Source organism: Chiloscyllium plagiosum, unplaced genomic scaffold (assembly GCF_037043375.1).
Source record: "Chiloscyllium plagiosum isolate Xiang-an unplaced genomic scaffold, Cpla_swu_hap1 HiC_scaffold_10, whole genome shotgun sequence".
Lineage (NCBI taxonomy): Eukaryota > Metazoa > Chordata > Chondrichthyes > Orectolobiformes > Hemiscylliidae > Chiloscyllium > Chiloscyllium plagiosum.
In genome coordinates, this window is record NW_028270148.1 from 67,817,471 (window position 1) to 67,829,927 (window position 12,457).

At 42.1% G+C, this 12,457-nt stretch overlaps 1 protein-coding gene across 4 annotated transcripts in view; it reads left to right on the forward strand.

Moving 5' to 3' along the window:
* The first annotated feature begins 10,751 nt into the window (after positions 1–10,751).
* Positions 10,752–12,457, forward strand: part of papolg (poly(A) polymerase gamma) — a 41,287-nt gene continuing 39,581 nt past the window's right edge. For 2 of the 4 annotated variants that reach the window (XM_043696049.2, XM_043696053.2), the window contains exon 1: positions 10,752–10,900. In XM_043696049.2, coding sequence (XP_043551984.2) covers positions 10,884–10,900 — 17 coding nt within the window. In that variant the 5' untranslated portion in view covers positions 10,752–10,883. Of the gene's footprint in view, positions 10,901–12,101; positions 12,293–12,457 lie in introns of all 4 variants that reach the window. The other 2 variants (XM_087991412.1, XM_087991411.1) reach the window with 2 other exon arrangements.

Below are 12,457 nucleotides of genomic sequence, written 5' to 3' on the forward strand. Positions count from 1 at the left end.
TCACGGTTGTATCCAAAACAGAGAACCAATCAGCAAGTGTGACCTCAGGGAATTCCTGGACGATCTGGCTGTCATCCACTTCCTTTCTGTCTCATGTTCTTAAACTGCGATGCAATCACTTCTCTGTACATGCTCAGCTGAAACCCAAAATTCAAGTTTCTGTAGTTGCAATCACTGCCTACAAAGATGGTCATCTAGGTCACTGATGACATTTATGTCTTTGAACATATTACAGCATATGATTTCCACATTTTTAATTTTTATATTTTATCCAAATTTAAATGCTTCAATACATACATGGCACCATTCCTTATCTAAGATAACAGATAATTTTTGCTCAAAGGCTTTAATCAATATTGTTCAATGATGAGCCACTAAAATACAAACATGTCTGTTCAGGTATGACTAAACTGACCAATCATCACAACAGTAACCTTTCCATGAAATCATTTATTATCTGGTCCTTCCAAAGTTGGTACGTTTCTTGGAACTCCCATACTTGAAGGGTTTCTTGATTATTAATAAAAGCAGAGTTATTCCTTCCAACGAAAGGCACAGATTATTTTTAATATTACTTTTTGGGGATGAGTGTTACTGATAAGACCAGTGCTTACTGCCATGAGACACAGTGACATACCCTCTTGGACCGCTGCAGTACGCAGAACTCCTACAGTAGTCCTTGGAAAGGCCCAAAATAAGCCAGAAAAACCATGAAACAAAAACTGAACATCTTTAGAACTGGAAGTGTCACCGGACCCGAAACGTTAACTCTGATTTCTCTCCACAGATGCTGCCAGACTTTGAGATTTTCCACCAATTTCTGTTTTTGTATCAGATTTCCAGCATCCACAGTTCTTATGGATCTTTTTTGCCCAGTAAAACCATATCTTGCTGGGGCTGAGCAGCATCTTTTGGGTATTTTTCTCTTCTTGAACAATGATCCCACCACTGAACATCAAGACTTTGCTTCTAGGTCTGTCACTGACGTTAGCTCTTGGGGTTGTCCTATTCAGGATTGATTCCACGACTCTTTTTCCAGTTATAATTAAAAGTTGCTTCCTGCTCATGTCCAGAACTGGAAAAATTAATCAATGCCTTTTGAACTTTAATCTACTCTCAACTTCACCTAGTCCATCTGACTTTTCCCTTCCTTTCCTTGATTTCTCTTCCACAGATAGCTAGCTCCTAACATCCATTATAAATTCATTGATTGCTAAAATTATCTGGACCACACTTCCTCATTCTCTGTTCCTATAAAGGATTCTGTTCAATTCTCCCAATATCTCTGGTCCCAATGCATCTGTTTTGATTATTATGATACCTTCTGCAATAGTGCTTTCAAAATGTCTTCCTTTATGTTCACTCAAGGATTTCCTAACTTTGCAGTGGGCAAAGTGTTGAACTATGCCCAACCCATTTTCTGCACTTCAGGCTTTAACACTTCTGCTAACTCCTAGAATCACAACTCAGTTCCCCTTGTCCTCACTTTCCACCTCACCAGCCTCCATATTCAAAGGATCATCTCCATTATTTCCACCACCTCTAACCTGATGCTGCCACCAAACAAATCTTCAATATGGATTTTCAGCATTGACTTTATTGAGTATTAGCTGGCATCGCAACATAATTTAGCTCACTACATACATCAGACAATGTCTTATTAAATTTGAAGTCTTGAAATTACAATAAACAACATTGGTGGGAAAGAGAAAGATGTTCTTAAAGCTGTTTTGTCTTGCACTCATCAGACAGACACAAGAATGTCAAAATTCAAAAGAAACAACAACTTATGGAATGAGAATGTTGTACTGATTGATTGGCAGTCAGGCCTGAGATGTTGCTATGTGTAATACATCAGAGAAGTATTGTCCTTCAAGCTTTAGTTAATTTGAGATTGAGCTTCCTGCGTATGAACATGTGCAGTTTGCTCGTGTATTTGATGGGAATTTAAATTAATTTGGCTGGAGGACGAGATACAGAGTAGAGGTAGGGGATGAGGTATAATAGAAGATCCAAGTATATTTAGAAGGCTACATAGTCACCTTCTGATGTGGTCTAGAAATAAATGTTCTGAGTTAGGGAAACATTGATTTTCATAAGATAAGACTGACTAAAGTGGACTGGGAGCAGCTACTTGCAGGAAAATCCCCATCAGATCAGAGGGAGTCATTTAAAACTGAGACTGCATGGTCTACATGCTCTTATCAAAGTGAAGGGTAGGATAAACAAGTCCAGAGAACGCTGGATGTCAAGCGACATACAGGATTGGTTAAAAAAACAAAAACAAGTCAGTCTACCATCAAGAAGGCAAAGGTCAGGAGTGTGTTAAAAAAATCCCCACTTGCCTGGATGCGTGCAGCTCCAATAACACTCAAGAAGCTTGACACCATCCAGGATAGACATCTCATCCACTCTTTCTACCACCAATATTCAGTAGCAGCAGCATATACCATCTTCAAGATATGCTGCGAAAATTCCCAAGGCTCCTTAAGCAGCACCTTCCAAACTCTCAAACACTTCCACCTAAAAGGGCAAGGACAGCAGATACATGGAAACACCAATATCTGCAAATTCTCCTCCAAGCCGTTCAGGGTCCTGATCTGGAAATATATTGCTATTCCCAGTCAGATCTGGAGTCAGGCAGGGCTGCCCTCTCTCTCCTGCCTTGTTTGTGTGCTGCATAGAGACATTTGCCACGTCCATCAGGAAGGATACGAGCCTGAGAGGGGTGACAATTCCTGGCAGCGGGGGCGTGCAAGTTAAGGCCTCCCTGTACATGGATGACGTCGCCGTTTTCTGCTTGGATCCACTGTCCGTGCGCAGACTCATGTGCATATCTGACCAGTTCGAACGGGCCTCGGGGGCCAAGGTAAACCGCGGCAAGAGCGAGGCCATGCTCTTCGGGAACTGGGCCGACCAATCCTCTAACTCCTTCACTGTCAGGACCGACCACCTGAAGGTGCTGGGTATTTGGTTTGGGGGGGCTGGGGCTTGCGCCAAGTCTTGGGAGGAGCGTATCAGCAAAGTGAGGCATAAACTGGGCAGATGGAAGCTACGGTCGCTCTCCATCGCGGGAAAAAACCTGGTCATCCGTTGTGAGGCACTGTCATTGCTATTATATGTGGCACAGGTCTGGCCTATTCCCAGAACCTGTGCTGCTGCAGTCACCCGGGCCATGTTCCAGTTTATATGGAGGTCAAAGATGGACCGGGTCCGAAGGGATTCGCTGTACAAAGATCTGGGCAACGGGGGAAAAAATACACCCAATGCCACCCTCACCCTGATGGCCACCTTTGTGTGTGGCTGCATTAAGCTGTGCGTGGATCCCCGGTGCGCAAACACCAAGTGTCACTACGTACTGAGGTTCTACCTGTCCCCGGTGTTGCGAAGGATGGGCCTGGCCTCGCTGCTGCGGAACGCTCCGAGTAGTTGGACCGTTCCTTTGTGGAGAAGTTTATGAAGAAAAACAACTTTGACCACAAGTCCATCAGGAAGTGGTCAGCATGTAGTGTCCTTGAGACCCTTCGGGAAAAGGAGAGGGCGGATCCTATCGAGCGGTTCCCTGAGCAGACTGTCAAAGCCATTTGGCAGAATGCCTCATCGCCAGAACTTTCCAACAAGCATCAAGACATGGCTTGGCTGGTGGTGAAAAGGGCTCTGTCTGCGAGATCCTTTATGCATGCCCGGACTCTCAGCCGCCTCGCATGCTGCCCTCGAAGCGGCTGCGGGGGGGGGGGCGGAACGAGACTGTCACACACCTCCTTCTGGAATGTGCCTACGCAGAAGAAGTCTGGAGAGGAATGCAGTGGTGTTTGTCGAGGTTCGTCCCGAGTAGCGCAGTGACGCGGTACTCCGTGCTCTATGGTCTGTTCCCCGGGACGTACACCGAGACAAACATCAACTGTGCCTGGAGGATCATCAACTCAGTGAAGGACGCTCTCTGGGCAGTCCGAAACCTGTTGATCTTCCAGCTGAAGGAGTTGACCCCGACTGAGTGTTGCAGACGAGCACATTCCAAGGTCCAGGACTACGTGTTGAGGGATGCGCTGAAGCTTGGGGCAGCTGCCGCCAAGGCGCAGTGGGGAAAGACCACCTTGTAATGACTGCCTGCCTGCCTAAAGAAGAACAGGGGGTCCACGAAGTCATTTGGGCTCTGCTGACGCCTCAGCTAAAAATGTAATCGTACAGACCTGTAAATAGGAATGGTTACTCTGTTTCGGTATGCAAGCAAATGGAATGTTTACATATGTATGGCATGTCCAACTGTACAGACCATCAAATTATTTTATGAATAAAGCATATTTTTGAAATTAAAAAAAATTGCTGTTCCCTCAGTATCACTTGGTCAAATTTCTTTAAATCCTTTTGTAATTCCATTGTGGATCTACCTACAACAAATAGACAGCAGAATTTTAAGGCAGCAGCTTACCACGATCTTCTCAAAGGCAGCTAGGAATGGGCGATAAATGCTGGCCCAGCTAGTAACAATCACATCCTATCAATGAATAAAACCAAAAGACACAAGGGAGCATGGGAAGGTTAGACAGCATTTATTTTAATGCAAGGAGTCTTGCAAAAATGACAGATGAATTGAGGATGCTCCTTAACACAATGACACATGAAGAAATTGCTATCATGGAAATATGGTTGGGGGAAGGGACAGGACTGGCAACTCAATACTCTGGGAGATAGAACCTTCAGGAGAGATGGAGTCACAATAGAACAGAGAGGGATGGCAACTTAAAAGGTCCCTCAAATGTGGTCTTGTGGGTATTAATTTTAGAAAAAGGGCATTTTGCACTATAGTCTCCCAAACATTCAGGGAAAGATAGAAAAATATGTGAGCAAATCTCAGATGTATAAAAGTAATAATGGAATAATGTTAGAGTATTCAACCTACCAATGTCAACTAATACAAAATGTGAAAGGCTTGGGGGGTGGGGGGACAGATTTCTTGAAATGTGTCCAGGAGAACACTTTAAGTTAGCATATAGAAAGCTCTACAAGAAAGGGGTTGGTGCTTGACCCAATTTTAGGGAATAAAACCGGGCAAGTTGAAGCATTTTGGTGATAGTGACCATAATTCAGTAGGATTTAGGTACTTATGGGGCAAGATAAAGATAGTCCAGAAATAAATGTTCTGAGTTCGGGAAAATTGACTTTCACAAGATAAGACTGACTAAAGTGGACTGGGAGCAGCTACTTACAGGAAAATCCCCATCAGACCAGTGGGAGTCATTTAAAACTGAGACTGCATGGTCTACATGCTCCTATAAAGGTGAAGGGTAGGATAAGCAAGTCCAGAGAACCCTGGATGTCAAGCGACATACAGGATTGAATAAGAAAACAAAAAGAAAGCTAATGGTAAATACCATGGGCTCAAAACAACAGGTGTCAAAAGAGGTGTATAGAAAGTAGCACTTGTTAAAAATTTGGAAATCAGAGGGGACATGACAAAACACTGGCAGGCAATATTAAGGAAAATCAAAAATGTTTTATGCCCACATGAGGGACAAGAGGGATAACCAGGGGAAGAATAGGGGCTATTAGGGACCTAACTGGCAATCTGTACAAGGTGCCAAAGGTCATACCTTAGGTTTCAAATGAACATTTGCATCTGTATTCACGGAAGAGAAAGACGGTGTCAGTATAGAAATCAGGGTGAGGGAATATGATATTCTTGAACAAATTAGCACTCAGGAGGAGTAGGTACTAGCAATTTTAGCAGGTCTGAAAGTGGATGAACGTCCAGGTATTTTTGTGATTGGAAACCTGCAATCAGTGGTATACCACAGGAATCAGTGCTGGGGCCTTGGCTATTTGCAGTGTACATTAACGATCTAGATATGAATATAGAAGGTATAATCAGTAAGTTCACAAACGACATGAAAATTGGTGGTGCAGTAAAAAGTGACGAGGAAAAGTCTTCAACTACAGAACAATATAATTACAATATAAAAACAGGGATGTACTTCTGAGGCTTTATAAGGCTCTGGTCAGACCACATTTAGAGTATTGAGAGCAATTTTAGGCACCATACCTCAGTCAAGATGTATTGGCCCTGGAGTGGGTCCAGAGGAGGTTCACAAGAATGATCCCAGGAATAAAAGACTTAACATATGAAGAATGTTTGAGGAATTTGGGACTATACACGATGGAGTTTGGAAGGATGAGAGGGGATCTGATTTGAAACTAACAGAATACTGAATGGCCTGGATGTGGGAAGATAGTTCTATCAGCAGGAGAGACAAGGACCCAGCAGCACATTCTTACAGTAAAGGGAAGACCTTTAGAACAGAGATAAGAAGAAACTTCTTTATTCAGAGTGTGGTGAATCAGTGGAATTCATTGCCACAAAGCCGTGGAGGCCAGGTCATTAAGTACATTTTAAACACAGATATAGATAAGTTCTTGATTGCCAAGGAGATCAAAGATTACAGGGAGAAAATATAATGGGGTTGAAAAACCTATCAGCCATGATTGAATGGCAGAGCAGAATCGATGGGCCATATGGCCTAATTTCTGCTCCCATGTCTGATGGCCTTAATACACAGAGAGTAGTCATATGAGATGAACAGTAGCAAAAGGAATTTAATCCTAAAAGGTGAGAGGTGATTCATTTCAGGAGTAATAACAAGACGAGGGAATACACATTGAATGGTAGGAATCCTAGGAAATTCAGAAGATTAGAGGAACCTCACTGTGCATTACCATTGATCTTGAAGGCAGCAGGACAGGTAGATAAGGTGGTCAAGAGGTTTTTGGAATATTTACCTTTATTAGTCAAGGCACTGAATGCGAGAGCAAGTAAATCATGATAGAGTTGCAAACAACTTTAGTTAGGCCACAGCTAAAGTACTGTGTCCAATCTGATCTCCACACAATAGGAAAAATGCATTGGAAGAGGTGCAGTGGAGATTCACCAGGATATTGCCTGGGCTGAAACAAGTCAGATTGGCTGAGGTTATTTTCCTTAGAGCAGAGAATGCTTAAGGGGGAACTAATTGAGGTTTACAAAGTAATGAAGAGCATAGATAAGGTAGATAAGGAGAAACCTTTTCCCCATGGTTGGAACGTCAATAAAGAAAGCAAAATTTTAAGGTAAGGAGCAGGAAATTGACAAGGGATTTGAGCAAACTTATTTTCACCCACAGGGTGGTGGGTCTGCGGAACTCATTGCCTAAAGGATGGTAGAGGCAGGAATCATCAAGACATTTAAGAGGTTTTGAGATGGATTGGAATAGATAAACGCTTGATCACAGATCAGACATTATGGGCTGAAGAGTCTTTCACCATGCTGTAAAAATTCTATGACTCTAAGTGTGAGTGAGCCACATTGCAAGCCCTACTGATTTGTAACTATTGTGAAATTCTTCGGCTGCATCTCCTGGTAACACCAAAATCCATGCGTTGAAGGTTTTTTGCATGCACGCTTTGTGAAACACCAACAGTTTAAAATAAAGCCAGCACCCAAATAAAATACTAAACAAATATTTTGCATCAATGTCTATTGTGTGGAAGGATATGGAAGATACAGAACGTAGTGAAATAAATAGCGACATCTTGAAAAATGTCTAGATTACAGGGATAGTGGTACTGGATGACTTAAAATAAATAAAGTTGGATAAATCCCCGAGACCTGATCAGGTGCATCCAAGAATTCTATGGGAAGCTAGGGAAGAGATTGCTAGACCCCTCACTGAGATGTTTGTATCACTGAGAGCCACAAACGAGGTGCTGGAAGACTGGAAGGATGGCTAATGTGGTGCCACTATTTAAGAAAAGTGGTAAGGAAAAGCCACAGAACTATAGACCGGAGAGCCTGACATCAGTGGTGGGTAAATTGTTGGAGGGAATCCTGAGGATTAGGATTTACATTTTTATTTGGAAAGGCAAAGACTGATCAGAGTTATTCAATTTTGTGCATGGGAAATCATGTCTCATAAATTTGATTGAGGTTTTTGAAGAAATAACAAAGAGGATTGATGAGGGCAGAGAAATAAGGTGTTTGACAAGTTCCTCATGAGAAATTGGTTAGCAAGGTTAGATTACATGGAATACAGGGAGATCTAGCTATTTGGATACAGAACCGGCTCAAAGGTAGATGACAGAGGCAGTGCTTTGTCTACTGCTTTTTGTCATTTATATAAATGATTTGGATGTACGCATAGGAGGTAGTAAGTTTGCAGATGACACCAAAATTGGAGGTGTAGTGTACAGCGAAGAAGGTTTCCTCAGAATAAAATGGGATCTTGATCAGATGGGCCAATGGGCTAAGGAGTGGCAGATGGAGTTTAATTTAGATAAATGTGAGGTGCTGCATTTTGGAAGGGTAAATAGCAGGAATTTTAGACTTAATGGTAAGATCCTGGGGAGTGTTGCTGAACAAAAATACCATGGAATGCAGGTTCAAAGTTCCCAGAAAGTGGAGTCATGGGTAGATAGTATAGTGAAAATGGCATTTGGTATGCTTGCCTTTAATGGTCAGTGCGTTGAGTGTAGGAGTTGAGAGGTCATGTTCTGGCTGCACAGGACATTGGTTCAGCCATGTTTGGAATACTGCCCGCAAGTATGTTTTAAAACTTGAAAGAGTTCAGAAAAGCTTTATAAGGAAAGTGCCAGAGTTGGAGGATTTGAGCTATAGTGAGAGGCTAGACTGGGACTCAAGTGTCAGAGACTGAGGGATAAAATCATGAAGTGCAATGGATAAGGTAAAGAGACAAGGTATTTTACCGGTAGTGGGGGGATCCAAAACCAGAGGGCATAGGTTTAAGGTGAGAGAGTGGAAAGATGTAATAGAGACCCAAGGGCCAACTTTTTTATGCAGAAGGTGGTGCATGTATGGAATGAGCAGCCAGAGGAAGTGGTGGAGGCTGGTTCAATTACATCATTTAAAAGCCATCTGGATGGGTATATGAATAGGAAAATGTTAGAGGTATATGGGCTAAATGCTGGCAAATGGGACTATTTTATTTAGGATATCTGGTCAGCACAGACATGTTGGACCGAAGGGTCTGTTTCCATGATGTGTATATTTCAATGACTCCAAGTACAACAATATATGGGCACATGGAAACAGAGCGATATCTAGAACAGTACGGCAGAGGTACTACATGAGCACAATTTGTACTTGCTTCAGAAGTGTGTTTTAAGGATGTCAGCAAACATTCTTCAGTTGTTACCATACTAAGGATTGTTGAATAAGTGCTGTGCAATCATAAGTTAACACTTTTTTGGATTGGAGGTCTGAGGCCAATGATGTGCCGCAAGGGTCAGTGGTGGGTTCACTTCTTTTTGTCATTGTTATAAATAATTTATATTTGAAAATAGGAAGAATGGTTAGAAAGTTGGCAGATGACACTAAAATTGGCAGTGTATTAGATGGTACAGAAGGTTATCTCAGAGTATAAAGGGACCTTGATCAGATGGGCCAATGGGCTGAGGAGTGGCAGATTGAAGTTAACATACATAAATACGAGGTGTTGCATTTTGATACTGCAAATCAAGACAGGATGGATACAATTAATGAGGGGGTCTTGGGGAGTATTGCTGAATAAAGCGACCTTGAGGCACAGGTTCACAGTTCCTTCATGGTAGAGTCACAGATAGACAAAGTAGCAAAGGTGGTGTTTGGTAACTTCCCTTTATAGGTCAGTGCATTGAGTTTTAGAGTTGGGATGTCAGTTGCAGCTGTACAGGACATTGATTAGGTCATTTTTTGGAATACTTTGTTCAATTCTGGTCTCCTGGCTTTAGGAAGGATGTTGTGAAACTTGAAAGGATTCAGAAAGATTTACAAAGATGTGCTGGAATTGAAGGGAGAGGCTAAATAGGCTGGGGATATCTTCCCTGGAGTGTCAGAGGTCGAGGGGTGACTTTAAAGAGTTTCATGAATCATGAAGAGTATGGACAGGGTAAATTGTCAAGGTCTTTTTCCCAGCATAGGGGAGTCCAAAACTAGAGGCCATAGGTTTAAGGTGAGAGGGTAAAGATTTAGAAGGGATGTATGGGGCAACCCTTTCACATAAAGATTGGTAGTGCATGTATGAAATGATTTGCCAGAGAAAGTAGTGCCAGTTGGTACAATTACAGCATTTAGAAGGCATCTGAATGGGTGATGGGATAGGAAGGGTCTAGAGGGATATGGGCCAAATGCTAGCAAATAGGACTAGATTAATTTAAGATATCTGGTCGGCATGGACGAATTGGACCTGTTTCTGTGCTGCACAGTTCTAACTATTTAATGTTAGACATTATATTCCGAATTTTCCAAGTCAGTATTCTGTCTATTGTGAACAGCCTAATGCATTTACTCCATTTGACAACAGTAAAATGAGCAGTTATTTTGGACAACTCACCCATTTCCGAGAGCAGAGAAGTTTTATGCAACAAGGACAGCACTCCATTGCAAAACACTGATGTGTCAGCCTATTTTCACTCAACTCAGGAACAGAGCTTAAAAGCATAACTTTCTGACTCAAAAACGACAGTATTACAATTGAATCATCACTATTATCTAGAATGCTGATTTGTCTTGACACTAAAATGCTGATGCTATGAAGTCCAATTCCCTACTTTTACACTCGTTAGGCCGATAAACACCTATTAATTAAGCCTCCTCCGTTCCCTGAGACGTTAGAGGCTCGAGCATGCGTATTGTATGAAATGACTCGCGACGTTGAAATGTTTGCGCCGGTGCAGAATGACGTGAGCGCTGGAGCACTGCATGTCGGGACAGCTCGGCCGCCATGTTGGCGGCGGGTCGGTATTTATGAGATTTCTGGGGAGCTACTAAAATAGTTTCGCATCCTGACTGGATATATTCTGGAAAGAAAAGAGACTAAACCAATAAATTGGGAGGGTTAGCTGTTTGCCGTGAGGAGATGAAAGAAATGTCAGCGTAAGTGATGGATGCGTGAGTATGAGTCGGGCTGGATTTCCGGCTGTTGCTGTTGGGTTGATCTGTGGCCACAGCTCTTCATGTGGAGGGAGGCTCTGGCCTGTCCTCCTCTTCATAGCTTGGGCCTGACTCTTTGATGGGAAGATGACAAACCTTTGCGATGTCTGGATGGATTCTGGACATTTTTGTATTCTTCCTTTCACGGGAATGGAATAGCTGATTAGGCGTCAGCCTCTTCCCGTACCCTCGTTTCCGATACGCCCAGGATAAACTAAGCACTGTTGGCTGTAATATCCAGTTGTCAGTATTTCAACCTATTTAACTTGTTCTGTGGTACTTTTTACATTATGATCACTCACGTAATAAGCACGAGAACTTGTGAAGTGTTTTAAACTAATTTTAGCGCAACTTTGGAAATGTAATTTTAATGCTGTAGGCTATATGTTGATTATTTTTGGATGAGTACATTTAACTTCTGATCGCATTTGAAAAAGTATTGTGATATACGCCCTGTGTCTTTTTGTAAACAACATGTTTTCCGGAAAAGCGCATCTAGCTGGTGATTTTAAAAAAAAGTTTGAATACCGCCTCTTACGCGCTTATTCCGTTTACGTGGGAAATCTAATCTCATCATTTTTTTTTATCCAAGTACTTTATAACTGCAGACCTTTTAATGCCCAGTGAACAATCATTTTAGAGGAGAGAGATTTTTGATGGACTCTGAAACTCTTCTAAAATATTTGATAAGCCTGTCCAGAAATTCTTATCTGAGGTTATTGCTTGCATACCGCATTGGAAAAGAAAACGTCTGAAGTCAATTGTATAATGCATCTAACTTTGGATGCCTGAATCTAAAGTCACTGGCACTGGCGCATTAACTTTTTTGATGTTCATGGGGAAGGGGATAAAAGTTGCGCTGGGCATTTTTTTGCTTGAATTTTATTCAGATCAAATCAGACCAGCTAGAGTAAGGATTGTGCATTATGTAAAAATGCATTCTCCTCACCTGCAACAATTTGTCCAGTTATTTAGTTTTAGCATATTAGAGTGTGAAACTCTGCAATATGTGTGTGCTAGTAATGCATAAAAATCACTTTTATCTTGGTAGTAAAGAGGAAATAGACAGTTTTTAACAAAAGCAATAATGTGTGGGGAGATGATGGAGACTTCTATATTTCGATTTGTCCAAATTCCCACGCAGTGGGATCCAGCTTACTTGTTCCGAGATAGATACAAAGATGTTCTGAAAATCAAAGTTTGAAACTTCCTATGGTGCGGGTTCCTGCGCTCAGCTGATTGGAGAATGTCGTCTTTGGTATGTGGGAATCCTCCAGGCAAACCACGTGGCTAGTCCAGCAAAGCTGAGCCTGACAAGCATGCTCTCAGTACCAGGTATGCAGCACCTTTGGAAGAAGTCTGTAAGAAAATTTAAAGTCAGCTTATTTTTAAAATGCATAGGTTGAGAGCTGGTCAGATTAAGTCAATTTCTTTTCACATTTTGTGGAATCTTAACTGGGTCTATCTCCCAAACCGGAAGTACATAGGACTTCAGTTTAT